At 40.9% G+C, this 16,415-nt stretch overlaps 1 protein-coding gene across 1 annotated transcript in view; it reads left to right on the forward strand.

The window, feature by feature from the left end:
- minar1 (membrane integral NOTCH2 associated receptor 1) overlaps positions 1-16,415 on the forward strand; it is a gene marked incomplete at both ends in the record, with an annotated part of 38,553 nt that overhangs the window by 12,209 nt on the left and 9,929 nt on the right. The window contains one exon of the mRNA XM_079808806.1: positions 1,869-2,123. Within this exon, the coding sequence (XP_079664932.1) occupies positions 1,869-2,123 (255 nt within the window). The remainder of the gene's footprint in view (positions 1-1,868; positions 2,124-16,415) is intronic.

Here is a 16,415-nt window from a genome sequence, read left to right on the forward strand (position 1 = left end):
GGCTAGGGGACCCAAAGGAGCCCCAGCCAGTCACTACTCGGGAAACAAGTTAGCCCGAGTGCCAGCAGGGAGGCCTGACCTGGTGCCCTAAGTGTTATGGACACGTTGGTTTGGCCAACCCTGTCTGTTCCGAAACAGAGCCTCCGGATGGTGCCTCAGAAGGCATCCAGAATAAGAAAGGCCTGCGACCGTCTGACCAGGCTCAGGTGGCTGTGTGCTCAGTGAGGGGAGCAGCTGAACCTGCCTGGCGGGTAACCCCCAGCTGTAGGCTAAGCTACCATAGGTTCTACTCATAGGTTCTACTGGTACAGGTTGCCATTTACTTTTTGAAAGGATGACGATGTCATTATAACAGTTTTTTTTATTTAGGTTTTTACTTTATGGGATTATTCATTACTGTAGAAATGGAAAATATGAGGTAACTGGGTATTTCTATGTTTATTTACTATACAATAAGGAATGTGGACAGGGAAAAAGAAACCACAAAGTTATTGTTGATTATCTTTGGAGAAATGTATGGTAAAAGCTGCATCAGCTGTTCATTATTAAAGTTATTTACACAGTACTGGTTCCCGTTTTGTAGAATGACCCAGTTCATGATAATCAAATCGTTCACGTTGTAAGCTGCAGCTCTTTAGTTTCCCTCTGGAGAAGAATAAGCTCCTGACTCAGATATAATTTGTTATAATAGTCTCAAGACTGAGACAATCACACATTACCTGCAAGCACAACACTAAGATTTCAGCTTGCAGTGTATATAACGCTAGTTAGACTCATGCAGTGCCAGCATGCTTTTTTGCTGAGACTTATAGCTGTTTCATTTTTGTCCTTCTAGTCAAATAACTCTGAATTGCTGAAGGAAAGGACTTCTTTACCAGACTTTACTGTGTTTGCCTTTGTCACTAAGTCACTTGAATGATGCTAAGGTGTTTTGGGTGACTGCCAGGGTATTGCTGACCGCTTGCTAAGGTGTTCTAATAATTTGTTAGCATGTTGCTTTGCAGTTGCTTGGTGGCGCCTAAATCTCTTTGAGTGTGGTCTCAAGACTCGTCTCCCTTCTATAAAATAGAGATTTTCCAGGTGAAAATGGTCCCAACTGCTCAGAAAAGCAACATCATGCCTCTTCTCAACAAGTTTTATGATTTGAGGTTTCACAAACAGTTGCAGTGCATGTTACTGTTCAAACGTTTAGGGTCAGTAAGAGAGAAGGATGCATTAAATTAATCAAAAGTGACAGAAAATACGTTGAGTTTGTTGCAAAAACATTCTTCTGAAAACATCTTTTGAACTTTATATTTATCAAAGAATCCTGAAAAAAAAGTATCACCGTTTCCACAAAAACATTAAGCAGCAAAACTGTTTTCAACATGGATAATAATCAGTATCAAATCAGCATATTAAAATGATTTCTGAAGGATCATGTGACACTGAAGACTGGAGTAATGCTGATAATTCAGCTGTGCATCAAAGGAAGAAATTACATTTTAAGATACTTAAGTTTATTGCTTAAATAATTAAGCAAAATTACTTAAGATATTAGGTATTATTTTCTGAAAAATCTATCAAAATTAAGCAAATTTAAGCTTAAAATAAGAAAAATTATCTGCCAATGGGGAAAGAACAATCAAATTAATTCAAAGGGAAAACAAGATTATTTTCTCTTACCTTATTGGCAGATATTTTTTCTTGTTTTAAGAATAAACTCACTTCATTTTGATATATATTTTTTAGGAAACAAGACTTAATTTCATATGTAATTCTGCTTCTTCAGTAAATGTATCTTGATTTAAGAATGTTTAGATATTTGTACTGGAAAACAAGACAAAAATTCCTCCTCCGTGACCTTTCCTCCCATTTCTCCCCTACAGACAGATCGACAGTATGATGCCCACCAGGCCCACCGTTCCTCAAAGCCGCCCAAGGACTCCTACCTGGTGGAGCAGGTGTTCAGCCCACACCACTTCCCTCCCTCTGTCAAGTCTCATGTGAAGGGCAGTCCTCTCTATACGGACCTGCGCCTGACCGGCCTCGCCGATGCCAAGCGTTCCCAGCCCTCCTGGACCATTGAAGAGTACAAACGCAACTCAGGAGACAAGAACAAGCTCAGCGCCTTGGACCTGCAGGTGAGAGCCGACCTCAGGGGCTTAGCACTGTGATTGCAACCATGCCAAGTTTGTTGATTTTTCACTGTTTTTTTGTTTTTTTGGAGGCTTTGCTGTGTGCTGTGCGTGGCGGTCTGTGGGATTAGCTCAAAGGCTGAGGCGCATGAGAATGGAGGCTTCGATTTTTGTTCAATCGATGCTTCTCAGCCACATGCCGCCGGTGTGTGTCTTAAGGTCATCAGTGCCATAGGTGACCTTGTGTGCTGTGAAATATTAATGATCCTTATTTAAATCACTCACTGTTGGCAGTCAGGGACTCAGTGCAATTACTGCATGTCCTTGGGTTCATTTCAAACATGAAATGCTGTTCGCAACCGAATTCTGGAACCTGGATTTCTGAGTAAAACTGGATGTTCAGTAGGATGGACTTGATTGCATTGTTAAAAAAAAAAAAAGAACAAATCATTCTTTTGATGTGAATTATTTCAGTGACTTGGATAATTTCTTAACAAACCAGGCTGAAAAATTTGGTGTTTGATTTTGGACTGAATCAGCCCGAGAGGTTCTCAAATCAACTTCTTGAGTCCGAGAAGCGTTTTAATAAGGTCATTTGTTTACCACTTAAAAAAATAATAATAATATTGATTAACACAAACAAACAAAATTTTTAGATGAATAATAGAGATTAAAGGTCCCATGGCATTAAATTTTCATTTTATGAGGTATTTCAACATTAATATGAGTTCCCCTAGCCTGAATATTGTCCCCAAGTGGCTAGAAATGTTGATCGGTGTAAAACCGAGTTCTGGCTGTCTTTCTCTGCCTTTGAGAAAATGACAGGCCAGACGAGCCAATCCTGGGGCCCGTTTCAATAAGGAGGTTCAACCAACTCTGAGTTTAAACCTGAACTCTGAGTTGACTTACTCTGAGATGGGAAACTCTGAGTTTTGGGTTTCAGAACAGCTGAATTGAGGTAGTTCAATCAACTCTGAGTAGACTGACTCTGAGTTAAGCACATGCACTCCAACTATGAAAAGCCACGATCAATTGAGCTCAGAAATTACGATTCACCATGGCAACAGCACCCAACAAAAAGACGTCCGCATACTTCCGGGTCAATACATAAGTTTAATTCTTAATTATTTTAATTAAGTTTAATTTTCATGGTATCCAAAAGGCAAAAAAAGATTGTAGCAGCAGCTAAAAATGAAAAATAGAAACTTAATTCAATCAGGTAAAGCTTTAAGCATAAAATGTTCATGGTTGTAAGTTTAATGACTTTACAAACATTTGACATATTAAATAAATATCATTCAGTGTCCAATGTGCTGCAGCTTTTTACCACATAGACCCTTTTCACAGACTGTGATGACGGGTCATCAATATCTTAAATCCTGCAACTCTTTTTTTATTTTTTTATGTATGTACATTTATAACACTAATACTTTGTATTATATTACTTTTGCATCAAATTACAAAAAACAAGTGACCGCTTCTGTGAGGGTGTTTCTAATAAAGCGTCTATGGTAGTGATGGTGAAAAATATCTTTCTCTCTTTTCACTTCCGTTATCAATCTCACTCTATTTTTTCCCTCTTTTTGAAAGTTGTGAAATCACTATTGTTGAGTTTTTCTTTTGCTATTTGAGCAAATGGGGACACAACTATATATTTAATGTATTCTCTCATTCACTGCTATAAAAGTTAACCCAACTATGATGACTTCAGCTTCAAAGAAACCCGGAAACGTGAAAAGGGTCTGCTCTTTACATAACATGAAATGTTCTCCACCTGTTATTATATTATTTTAAGTTATTATATTATTTATTAATTAGGGTAATGACATTAAGTATTTGTAGGAAATAAAGATGACCATCAAAATTGTAAATAAATGTATTTAACAGCTGTGGTGGTGGTTATGGCATATTTCTCGTACTACACTCTAAAAAAAAAAGGTTCTATATGGCACCAAATATGGTTCTTGGCTCGTAATCAGGGGAACCTTTTTTAGTGCTATATAGCACCAATTTTGGTGCTTCAGTGGTTCTTTGGTGGTTCTTCACTGGTTCTTTGACTAACGTGCTATATGGCACCTCTGAAGAACCACTGAAGAACCAATGAAGCACCAAAATTGGTGCTATATAGCACTAAAAAGGTTCCCCTATGATTTTGAGTCAAGAACCATTTTTGGTGCCATATAGAACCTTTTTTTTTTTTTAGAGTGTACCATCTGGCAGCAACCTTCCATCCCATACAGTAATCCGGTTTCAGAAAGTGTGATGATGGGAATATGAGTGTTATGTATGGACAGTTTCCTCCCTTTCCTCCGCCCAGAGAATCTGGCACGCCCATGCAAACGCTCGAGAGATCATGGGTTGTGAACGAGTGAACGCTGGCAGTTTCTCAGTGTTTGGATGTACAAATGAAAACAGAAGTCTTTTTTCAGTTCCTTCTGATCTGTGATCAGCAGAGGTGTCAAGTAACGAACTACAAATACTTCGTTACCTTACTTAAGTAGAAATTTTGGGTATCTATACTTTACTGGAGTAATTATATTTCAGCCTACTTTTTACTTCTACTCCTTACATTTTCAAGCAATTATCTGTACTTTCTACTCCTTACATTTTAATAATAGCCTCGTTACTCCTATTCCATTTCGGCATGTTTTCATTCTGGCTTGTCGTCAAAAAAAACTATCCAGATAAATCGCGCCATGCGGACAGAGTGAATTTGATTGTGGTTGGATGAGAAGGATAAACACAAACCATTCCGACACCCTATTGGGTTGTAGGCGATCAATCACGCCTGCACCTGCACAAATCACACACCATGCTGCCAGATAGGGCGGGTCCTCGCGACGTGCACGCACTTTCAGCCAATCAGCGATCAGCAGGCAGACGTGCTCTTTCATGACTTTTGCCGGGTTTTTAGCGCGAAAACTCGTAGCTGTATGTACCAGTGATCGCTATGCCAGTGGAATAAATATACAGTAAGTTGTTTCTACAGTAAAAAGTGGGAGAGTGACTCAACTCTCAAACGTGAATTACACCTGTGAATCGAGGACTCTTTATAAATATAACCGTGACTCCTGTCCATCATCATATACACACTCAGGACATCTGCAACTAGCAACACCGACAGCTGCTGAAAGATGTTAAAATCAACGATTAATCCGTTTTGACTGTGCTAAGTTTATGTGCCATGTACTTCACGAAAGAAATGCTGTAGTTTTATCAAAGCAAAGTGCAACACAAAGGTAAGCGCATTGTTGTTTTTTGTTGGCAGATTATTGTACAGTATCAATGAATTACGCATTTTGGCAGTGGTGTGTGCATTAACGTGTGAAATGTCTGTTAATTACATTGCTTTTTCCAAATCTCTATAGGCCTATTAGGCACTTTTTGCACATAAATTGGCTTCTTACTGTTGACATTGAAAATGATGCATGTGTTTTTCTGAGGGATAGACGTTTTGACAGTTTCTACCAGGACATATACTATATAGTCATATTTGATCCGTTTTACTGGGAAATAGATTTTTTTTTAAATCATCAATGTTATGTTTTAAGGAGATAAAATGGTAACTTACTTATCAAACATGATTTGTATGCCAATAAAATGATATCACATTATTTTGACAGTTAAAGTTTTTTTCTTTTTCTTGGAGTGACTAACTTAGTTGCCTATAAGTATTGTAAAGGTGCAAAAAGTCAAAATTCAGAGGCATGTTATCAATAACTGTTTTTTAAATATATAAATGTTCATTTGGTGAGTTTTTGGGCTGGAAATCTTCGACCCAATCTGGCAACTGATCACACATTCAAATAATGGTTATTGATAACATGCCTCTGAATTTTGACTTTTTGCACCTTTACAATATTTATAGGCAACTAGTCATCAAATCTTCCGCTCCATGAAACACGTTAATGCTCAGTAGTACACATATGGTTCTTTAATGTATTTGCATTGTCCTAAAATGCGTTCATTTTCAATGGGAATATATGCGGCTGAAACGCATAGTGCATCTACAAATTTTCAACATTAACCTTTTAATATAACATTATAGTCATTTTGGCCTTTAGAAAAATGTTTTTTGAGGAGGTGGGGTATGCACTGTGGCGCGGCCTAATCTTTTGTCCTTAAAGGGATACTTCACCCAAAAATGAAAATTCTGTCATCATTTACTCACCCTCAGGTTGTTCCAACCGGTATGAGTTTCTTTGTTCTGAAGATAATTAGAAGAATGTTTGTAACCAAGCAGATAGAGCAACCATTGACAGCCATAGCATTTTTCCCCTACTATGGCAGTCAATGGTTGCTCTCTCTCTGCTTGATTACAAACATTCTTCAAAATATCTTCAGAACAAAGAAACTCATACAGGTTTGGAACAACTTGAGGGTGAGTAAATGATGACAGAATTTTCATTTTTGGGTGAACTACCCCTTTAATGGCATTTTTTCCCCTTACATTACTTTTACTTTTATACTTTAAGTAGTTTTGCAACCAGTACTTTTACACTTTTACTTGAGTAAAACGCTTGAGTTGATACTTCAACTTCTACAGAAGTCTTTTTAAACCCTAGTATCTATACTTCTACTTGAGTAATGAATGTGGATACTTTTGACACCTCTGGTGATCAGTGATTTCTGATGTGTAGCTAATTATTTATTGAGAATGAGGAGATGTCGTCACGACACAGCGCCCCGCCCCCCTTCCGCCATTTTGGGGGTCTGCCCGCCAGGTAATGAATTCGGACAGAGACTGGAGAAGAGATATTCTGATGATTACTATGTACATAGTTTTCCAAACTCAACTGAACATTAAGTTTTAATCCACCCAAGCCGATCTGAGAAAGCAGCGGCTGGTAAACGTACGCCATTATTTCACCACAGGGTGTCAGTCATGGTCTTAACTAGTGAGCGCGATGCTGAAGTGTGAGACACTTGATCAATACGAACCTTTATTTATTTGTATTAAACATGTTGATCACTATTCTGTCATTTTTCATTGTCGGTCATTTTACTGTATGCTATAAACATGTTTATGCCCAAAACGCTTAATTAATATTCAAGGTAGGCCTAGTTGACTGTCATTTTCCTCTACTGTGCATCACTGTTTAAGATTAATTCAATATTTAACATGGTTAACATTACATCCATTTAAAGCACGTACCGAGCATTCATTCTACTCAAGAAGGCTGGAATAAAAGCACCAGCGCACACAAACGATCATTTAAATTTTTAGTCAAATTAATTTAAAAATATAAACTCAACAGGTACAAAATATGATCAGTAAGAGAAAAACACTGCTAAGGATGACGAGCACTGGACTGCTGCAGGATAGTGGGGAGATATATTTATTATTCAGAATGCACAGGAAATATATTTATAGAAACATTTCAGTGCAAGGTGGTAAAGAGTTCTGCCGTGGCAGCTCGTATGGGTCAACGTTTTTGATATCAGCTTCTCTAAATACCTCAGCTTGGCGCTGGTAGTAAGTTTCTCCCTGTACGAGACCTCTTCTTCTCCATTTCAAGTTTTCTCGTAATTTCTCCGCTTAAACGCCGCGATGATAATTCCTCGAGCCGTCTTTCCTGCTCTGATCTCTGTTTCGCTCTTACAATGTTACCCCTGGCAACCGATAGCGTCGGATCCCGGAATGGTGTACGGGCCAGACTCCGCCCACGACCATGACGTATCTCCTCATTCTCAATTATTCGTGCACACACTGCGGCTTCTCTCTCTCCCGACAGAACGGTGTTTTCGTGTTTTCTATCTTGTGAGTCAGTGTTTTTGTGCGTCCTCGTCGCGTCTATCTGTTCTTAAATGTGCATACAGTCGGGAGTTTCTGCTTAACATCGGCAGAGCCACATCTTTAGAGATAAACCTCACGCACGCCGAAGCTCGGCCTTCAACATCCCCGACCCCCAGTAATGCATCTGGCCCACAGCGGAGGCACCAAACGCGGCATGAGATTAAGCAGAAGGGGGGTAAGCGTGAGGGTAAAAAACTGGATTACATTCGATTACTGCTGTTGTGTCTTTGTTTGCGCTGTGTAAGTTACTCAATGCGCGTCACTGACGCGTTTCATATGATTGGAACATATCTAGAAATAATGCTTTAATCAAACTTACTAACTCGTTCATCTCGCTGTAATGGTACATTGCATGTGTTACAAAGTTGGTAGAATAATGATGAAGACGGACTCGGCGTGACTGGGACTCGGGTTTATTCAGAACTCTCAGATACAAACACAATAAACTCGCGCTGACAGACAGCGCTCTCACAACTCAGTAGTTACTATAAATAACTTTGTTAGCAATCGCTCCGTCTCCGTGATGTCCGGTTCGCGAACGAATCATTCTTTTGAATCGGTTCTTTTTAGTGAACCGAACCAGTTCACCAAATCGGACTAGTGTTGTTTTTGGCGGCCTGTTTTCATTTTAGTTTTAGTCTAGTCTTTGTGTCAAGCAGTCATTTTAGTTTTTATTAGTTTTAGTCATAGTCATACTCTTTTTAGTCTAGTCAAGTTTTAGTCGATAAAAGTCTGAGCATTTTAGTCTTATTTTAGTCAGAATTATCTATGACTATTTTCGTCTAGTTTTAGTCGACGAAAACTAATGACATTTTAGTCAAGTTTTAGTCTATGAAAATTGTATTTTAGTCTCTTTTTAGTAATGCAATTCTATTTAACCCAGTCAATATAGTATAAGTACGTATTATAGACAAAACCAAAATATTCTTTTAGCCAAACCCATTTCAAACAATGTTATCTTATTATATTATTGTTACCTTATAGACTCAAGAATACATCCATTCCAGACACGGAAGACGCTCTGATTTGAAGTTACAACATATTTATTTTACCAACTAAACAAGTACACACACATACATTTAAATAAAATAAATAAAAACATTGAGATGTCTCTTAAGGTTTGTGGTGTTTTTTCCTGTGATTTTTGTGGCCACATTTCTCCCCATCAATTTCCACAACACCCGTTTTATTTTCCACTTCAATGTAATAAAAGTTTTTCCAAATGTCTTAATAAGAATAATTGCATATTTAATTTAATAGGAAAATAATATCCAAATTATTATTTAATTATTTATGTTTAAAATTAGACCCACATTATAGTTAAAATGTTTTTCTGTCTTGTATTTTATCTCAAAATAAAGGATGTAATTTTATTCCACATGGAAATTAGTGGAAATAAGTGAATATAGCCTCTTATTCGCTTATGAGGTATTCATAATGCTGCGGTTATTTTAACATATATAATTGCTGCCGTTATAACGGCACATTTCAAATGTTTACGTGCTTTTCTTTCTTTCTTTGTTTGAGCGGTGATGAAATATCTTGCTCTTGTAAATACTTACCAATATTTCAGTAATACAAGTCTAGATCTTTAAAATGCATCAAAATAACAGCGAAGCACAACCGCACGGTGCTCTGCAGTGGCCAAAAAGGATATAAACCGTGAATTCTGAAGTGATTGAAAACTCAGAGATGTGGATTCAGACGGCACCACACGACCTTGGTGTTTGTCAAACAGTAATTCAGTTAGGTAATTCGGCCGGAGATTTTTACACGGGTGGTGGGAGAAAAACACTGATATTCTGCATTAAGACGACAATAAAATCACTGACTAGCTCCTGTAAATAATAAGACACCTTACAACCGCAGGACAAACAATTACCGTCCGAATAGGGCTTACGAACCCCGACTGGCCGGCCATCGGACCCGTTCACTCACCGGAGACGCCGCGCGAGTGGGATTTGAAGAGAGTGATGTGGCCTGCGTCTGCGCAGTGAGACCTGATGCAGCCCCTGATTGAGACGCACAGAAATACTGCAAAATAAAAACACGACTTTTCGTCTCGTCTCATTTTCGTCAACGAAAATGAAGAGACATTTTAGCATAGTTTTTATTTTGTGAACCACATTTAGTCTCGTTTTTATTCGTCATCGTCACATGACCAGCATTTACGTTGCGTCTCGTCTCGTTTTCGTCACGTTATAAAGGTTCGTTGACGACGATATTTAGTCATACTTTTCGTTGACGAAAACAACACTAAATCGGACTGAATCGTTCTAAACGGTTCGCGTCTCGAGTCAGCGCTGATCCATAATTTACTAAAGTTACTAACTTTCTGACATGAGTGACAGCCCCTCCGACAAGAAATAAACTAATAACCTGAAGTATATTCTATTAACTACAACAGTTCACCCTGAACTGAGACATGCTGAGAACCGATGTGAAGTGAACTCAGGTCCATCCGTCTCTCTGGCAGCAGCTCGTGCGTCTTAGACCTTGTTAAACCACGCCCCCTCCGCTCATTTCAAATGCAAAGATGTCAGCCAATCACAACAGTGGGCGTTTTTACTGAAGTCTCACAGCAGACACGCCTCTTGAAACAGGGCAGTCAGCCACAGGGCAAACAGCAGTATAGACAAAATGCCTTTTATTTCTAAATTATGACATTTTATGATTTAAAAATCATACTAACAATATAAGAACACTATAAAATAATAGAAAAATGCCATGCCATGGGACCTTTAAGGCCTAGTCCACACGTACACAGGTATTTTTATAAACTGAGATTTTCCTCCTTCCCTTGAAAAAAAAATTGCGTCCACATGAAAATGCAAAAACACGTTATGAATCGCTGTCAAAGGCCATGTTGGCCAATCAGAAGCCTGAAAAAAAGGTTTTTAATGGTTCTGATTCACAAACAATGATAATCCACAAATTGGACTGCATCAGTCTGAGAGCTTCTAGAGAAAACAGCTCACTGACTCATTTAACCGAGAATTGTTTAATATGAAAATAAGGACGTTTGTTTATAACTTTACAATGTAATTAAAACATGAAAAAAAAAAAAGTTTTAGGTGTATTATGTTAACAAAATTTTGGATTGTTTAATGTCTAATTCATAGACATAGACATTCCCTTACAGGAACGCCCACCTGGAGGGCAAAAGGCTTTCCTCCTTTGCCCACCACTAATTTTGACCAGGTTTGTTCTTAGTACTAATGAAGTAAGAGAGTGAAAAAAAGGCTTCATATTCTGGGCCCATCTGCTCGCATGTGTATATAGTATGCATCATCAATTAGGTGTGTATACTGAATTTTATCTTTTAATATCAGTGGGTCTTATTCACAAAGGATGCTTACGCACGGATTTGTGTGTGAAATCAGTGCACAAACAATTTCACAAACAAATCATAATTCATCATAGAGGACGGCACACTTGGCATTGCTCGAGGATTCATGAGAGGTCTCCACGCCAGTCACGTGACTGAAAACTATGAATTACATATTTATGAACTTTATAAAGATTCATTGCTACATCAAATTAAAATAAAGATTCTTATTAATAGAACTTAAGAAAAGCAAATCATTTTTACATATACATACAATTTGGGATGTATCAGAGAGAATGAGAGGCATGTAATATGCCATGATGAAACGTAAAAGATTTGTTTTTGTTTTCGAATAGTTTTTTGAATCTGTTGGTTGAGATTCAGAAAAATGAATCGTACTTCCCATAAAAGTAAAGTTACATACTAATGTAACCCCTCCTGTTCGAACCACCCACTCTAAGCGGGACTCGAACCCTGGTCTGCCGGCATTAGAGTGGGACGCTCTAACAATGAGGCTAAAGGCTGCAACCTCTAACATCAGTCGCTAGAGCGTCTCTTGAGATAAGAAAAGTGAGGTTTACTCGCACAGCAACTACTAGCTGGCCTCCATGATACTCACCCCCCTAAACCTCACTCCCATCCAGGTCACGGCACCAATGTAACCACTCCTGTTTGAACCACCCCGCTCCAAGCAGGACTCGAACACGCGTCTGCGGCAGTCACTAGAGCATCTCTTCAGATCAGAGGAGTGAGGTTTACTCGCACAGCAATTACTAGCTGGCCTCTTTTAGACTAGAATAAAAAAGAACAAGTAGTTGAAAGTTGAAAAAGTATGTTTTTATTTATTTATACATGTACCCGGAACATGTATTAGGAAAGTAAAAAGGGTCAATTTTTATTCATGTTGACTTTTAAAACCTTCTGTTGTGTACTTGTTTTATACTAAGTCTTCTGGTTGTCTGTATCATACAATGTTTATCTTTCTTCACTATCTCCAGACATAATCGCATGCAATTGATAGAGGGGGGCTCACAATAAAAAGGCTTTTTTACTCAGAAAGCACTCAGAAAGCTTCTTTCATACAATACCATAATCTATGCTCTATTTTATTGACTCTCTCCAGAGTGATGTTGGATTTGAATGGACAAAAGCAAATGATGGCTTTAAAACTAGCTGTTCTTGTTCTATGTATGAGAAGAAAAATAAAACAGATAGAACAGAAAAAGAATCTTCATTGGCTTGTGCAACGTCCGCAGCAGGATGTGAAATGTGCCCTACATCTTTGCATCAAATCTGTGTTACATGTTCACCCCAGTGCATGAAAAATTGGCTAGAACCAGGGGTGTCTCTCTCTTTTTGCCCATTTGCTAGGGCTGTAGGTTTTCTGATGGCCTGCTCACCCAACCATAGCATGAGAGGAGCACAAAACAGACAGAAAATGTCAAAAAGACAGAACAGAGCTCGAGCAATGCTACGTACCAGTGATTCTTAGTGACCCAGCACAGCATATTTGAACCATGACAAAGCAAATAGTTTTCTGGATTTGTGCAGAATGGATGCAATTGTACAAAAAAATATAACATGAGGTAATTAAAATGATTTGCATTCATTTGCATTTTCAATTAGCCATTTCTTTTTTTTCGGTCCTACTTTTTTCTGTTGATCTTGTCCCCTGAAATTATTTAAATTGCTGTTTTTTTTTTTTTTGGTTTGTTTGGTACGTTTTTTTTTGCCACATAATGTTGCAAGCATACATAAAAAAGCTTGTGTCATGTAAAGCCTACCAATGACCATATAGCATGTTAGTTAGCAAATGAGTGCACTATATTACATATGTATTACATTTTTACTCATATAATTTAAAAAAATATTATAACATTATTCTAAAACGGCATTATGTTGATTGTATAAGGATGAGTTGTTAATTTCCCCCCTGTAGTCATATTTGATCCCCAAAATGACATATTTAAACTTTTTTTTTCCTTAAAAAAATGCTTCATGCATTAAAATATCTTATGTCACTCTACACCATTGCCTTATTTAGTAAACTCGGTTCTATAAATATGCAAATTTGCCCCACCTTCACTCACTCCCCAGCTCAGAGATCCACACGTTGATGTGATTGGATACAAGGTAATTTGTGACGTCAGAATCACCAGCGATTTCAAACTGCGTTTTTTATACTCTCTTTGGGTCACTGCATTTTTTTAGGAGAAAGTACTCGGCAATGGTGTTGACTGAATTTTCACATGGTTTGTCTTAAAGGTCTCAAGGCATGGATTTTTTATTTTATTTTATAATGTATTCTGAGGTGTACTTATATTGTTAGTATGATTTTTACATCATAAAATGTCATAATTTAGAAATAAAAGGCTTTTTTTCTATTCTGATGTTTGCCCTGTGGCTGAATGCCCTGAATGCCCTGTAAAAACGCCCACTGTTGTGATTGGCTGACATCTTTGCATTTGAAATGAGCGGAGGGGGCGTGGTTTAACGAGGTCTACGAGCCGAGGTACAAGCCTGCGGTCTGCCAGAGAGACCATCAGTTCTCTCAGCACGTCTCAGTTCAGTGAACTGTTGTAGTTACTAGCATATACTTCAGGTTATTAGTTTATTTCTAGTCGGAGGGACTGTCACTCATGTTAGAAAGTTAGTAACTTTAGTAAATGATGGATCAGCGCTGACTCGAGACGCGAACCGTTTAGAACGATTCAGTCCGATTTGGTGAACTAGTTCGACCCGTTCAGTAAAAAGAACCGGTTCACTAAAAAGAACCGGTTCAAAAGAACGATTCGTTCGCGAACCGGACATCAATGGACCAGAGACGGAGAGATTGCTAACTATAGTGATATTGTACTGAGTTATGAGAGCGCTGTCAGCGCGAGTTTATTTTGTTTGTATCTGAGAGTTCTGAATAAACACGAGTCCCAGTCACGCCGAGCCCGCCTTCCTCCTTATGTATGTACCATTACAGCTGTTGAGATGAACGAGTTACGAGTAAGTGTTGATTATAGCATTATTTTTAGATATTTTCCTATCATATGAAAAGCGTCAGTGACGCGCATTTAGTAAAAAAGACACAACAGGGCAGTAATCGAATGTAATCCAGTTTAATGTGGGGCTAGGCTGGCTAGCCCGGATACGCTCACACTTACCCCCCTTCTGCTTAATCTCGCGCCGCGTTTGGTGCCTCTGCTGTGGGCCAGATGCAGTACTGGGGGTCGTGTTGTTGAAGGCCGACCGGTCAGTGCAGCCAGAGCTTTGGTGTGCGTGAGGTTTATCTCTAAAGATCTGACTCTGCCGATGTTGAGCAGAAACTCACGACTGTATGCACATTTTAGAACAGACAGATGTGACGAGGACGTACAAAAACACTGACTCACAGGATAGAAAACACGAAAACACCGTTCTGTGTCGGGAGAGAGAGAAGCCGCAGCACGAATAATAAAGTTCCCTTTCGTTCAGTCACTACGACGTAACGTTAGTGACTGACGAATGGGGGTTTCGCTTAGAAGCCTATCAACTTCGAGTTTAGAGAAAACGCCCAATGGCGTGCCAATGCCATGGGGCATGCGGAATTTGCATACGTAACTCCGCCTCACCGCGTGAGTATATAAGGAAGTACGTGGCAATATTGCATTATGTTCTGCTTTCGGAGCCAAGAGAACCTACCTCTTCACTCCTACAGCCTTCTGAGACTCTGTCAGCTTCTTCGAGACGAGCTGCTTCCAGTCGATGTTGGTGTAACGGCGCGTTCCAGTGATCGCATACTTCCTGCCTGCTGATCTGCGCAGTGGTCCGTTTGACAGCTGGTGTGTGTTTCCCTGGGCGCTTCGGCATCGACTGCGAGGCTTTCCTCTCACAAAAAGAGCTTGCGCGTGGCACGTCTTTTTCAAGACGGCTCGCCCGTGCACTTCCGGGTGCGATCGATTTTCCGCTGCTGTCTATGGACGCATTCACTGCTCGAGCATGTTTGGGCTTCAGCACGTTCGGGCAGTGTTTGCGGATGTGTCACGTTTCCATTGCGGGGGCGTGACCATCGCGATGTCGCGGTCGAGACTCTATGATCTCCGTGAGGAGAGAGAATCCCCTCTGCCACACCCCAATCTACCGTCCCCGAGTGAGATGGTACTTTGGCTGGTGGCCAGGGTGACCTGAGGGCGGTGCTGTGGTATTAAGAACCCCGACGTTCATTCCTCGGGCCACGCCCCCCTCTTACACATCGCTCCCGCGAGTGTTGGATTGAATCTACGGCCCGTCTCTGACGCCCCGTTCGTTCAGTTCACGCTCCGGATAGCAGTGAGATGTCGATCGCCGCATCCCAAGGTGGGCTGGAGTCCTTTGGGGATGACGATTAGGTTGTGCTCCGCCTCCGGGTGTGTCAGCACTGCCTGATATGACCTAAGGTTGACAGCCATGTTATCTCGGGCAGCCGCGAGCCGCGCGCTGGTGTGGAACTCCGCCCAGTCGTGGGTGCTCGTGGTTGCGCGATTGGTTTTTGGGGGCGGCACCCGACAGCTGTTGGGCCCCGCCCCCAATGCCTTTCGCTCCCGGGGTGCATGAGGAGATCACGCGGTCCCGGAAGTTCCCGTGCTTCCCGCGACCGTTTGGTGGCCTCCTCCGCCTTCTCTGCCCTTGATGGGGCCGCGGCCTAGGGTACACTGGGGCCCCCTCCCCCCCACTGTTAAACTCTCTGTTGCGCACAACGGTGTCCACAGAGGGCTTTGACGTGGCGTGGTGTGGCTGTCCTAAGCACCCTCCCAAAGCCTGTGGGCTCGTCTACTTCGGTGGCGTGGTCCCGCAGAGCTACGGGCAGGCCGCCGCCCCTTTGCACATGCACAAGGGTGGAGCCGACCCAGGGCTCTTCATTGAGCTGCGTGCCGCAACTGACCCCGCCCCCGGGCGGTGAAGGTGGCCACACGCTCCCTGGGTCGGGCGATGTCCACAGCTGTGGTCCGGGAGAACACCTGGCCTTACCTGGTGATGTGGAGGACGTTGAGTGGGCCCGCCCCCTCAACTCACCCATATCCCAGGCTGGCCTCTTCGGCGGCGCGGCTCGGAACTGCGCCCAACAGTTCTCGGCTGCCCCAGAACAGACTGAGGCTGTAACACGTACTGCCCCGGCGGCCAGCTGCTGCACCAGCCGCCGGCTCAGTCGCCTCAGTCCGCTCGC

The sequence above is a fragment of the Gobio gobio genome (assembly GCF_949357685.1).
Source record: "Gobio gobio genome assembly, chromosome: 2".
NCBI lineage: Eukaryota > Metazoa > Chordata > Actinopteri > Cypriniformes > Gobionidae > Gobio > Gobio gobio.